This window comes from Capsicum annuum, unplaced genomic scaffold, assembly GCF_002878395.1.
Source record: "Capsicum annuum cultivar UCD-10X-F1 unplaced genomic scaffold, UCD10Xv1.1 ctg56553, whole genome shotgun sequence".
NCBI lineage: Eukaryota > Viridiplantae > Streptophyta > Magnoliopsida > Solanales > Solanaceae > Capsicum > Capsicum annuum.
Window position 1 is genome coordinate 54 of NW_025864972.1, and position 1046 is coordinate 1099.

Sequence of the window (1046 nt, forward strand, 5' to 3'; positions counted from 1 at the left end):
AACTAACCCGTTAAGACCATCGGTCCCTCAGAGGCCTACACTAAAGACGGAACTCCAGATTCCGTTCCAAAACAAATTCTCGGCTTTGAAGGAGCGTTTTTGAGACCGAAAGGCAAAAAATTCCATTCATAATGCCCAAAAGGGACATTGAATGCTGTTTTGTATTTATCCTTTTCAGCTATTTGAATCTGCCAGAATCCTGACTTCATAACAAATTTACATTAAAGGTTGGCCTTGAAGGTCCTTTTGAGAAGATCCCTTTTGTTAGGAATTGGATGCCGGATCCATTTCAAGACGGCATTCAAAGGCTTGTAATTTATCCCAAGTCTAGGGGTGCCGCGCTCCTTCTCTGCACTGTTATTAACATAAAAGGCAGAGCAACTCCAGGGGGAGTTAGAGCTTCTGATGATACCATTTTTAAGGAGATGATCTATTTCTTTCTTGCAGATTTCCATCATCTCATGGTTCATTTGGATAGGTCTGGCTTTAGTGGGAATATTTTGTTCGTCGAACCCGGGGATGTAAGGAAGTTCAACCAAGTGTTTCTTCCTTTCCCAAAATGCATTAGGGAATTCAGAACAAATTTCTTTTTCAAAGTTTTGCTGAAGGTTGGAAATCTTTGTAATCATTTCCGGGGTTTTTAAGGATTGCTCAATTTTCTTGATATGAACATCTTGCTTAAGAAAATTGACATGAGAAGAAAGTAGGTTAATTTTAAAAACCGTCTGTTCTTTAATAAGGTTTCCTTCGTCTTGTGAGAGGGGCCTTAATAAAGGGAAGAACAAGGTTTGGTTTAGGAGAGTAGTACGAATTCCATCGTAGTCACTCCAGTAAGGTCTAATCTGGTTGACGAAGGGTATGCCGAGAATGATATCTTCTGTGATATCTTCGGTGATGACGAAGTCATTAACAAGGCAAATGCCATTGTTACAGACATGAGCTTTAGGGAGTTGATAATGAATTGTCATTTTTTCTCCCGTTGCTGAGTAAAGGCGAGAAGTACTCTTTGTAAGGTACTTTGTAGGCACCAGACCTTTAACGATACA

General features: G+C 39.9%; 1 protein-coding gene across 1 annotated transcript; it reads right to left on the minus strand.

The window, feature by feature from the left end:
• Nucleotides 1-221: 221 nt before the first annotated feature.
• Nucleotides 222-629, minus strand: LOC124893258. The gene has a single exon (XM_047404314.1). It carries the CDS (start codon nucleotides 627-629, stop codon nucleotides 222-224), a length of 408 nt encoding a protein of 135 aa, XP_047260270.1.
• Nucleotides 630-1046: the final 417 nt, after the last annotated feature.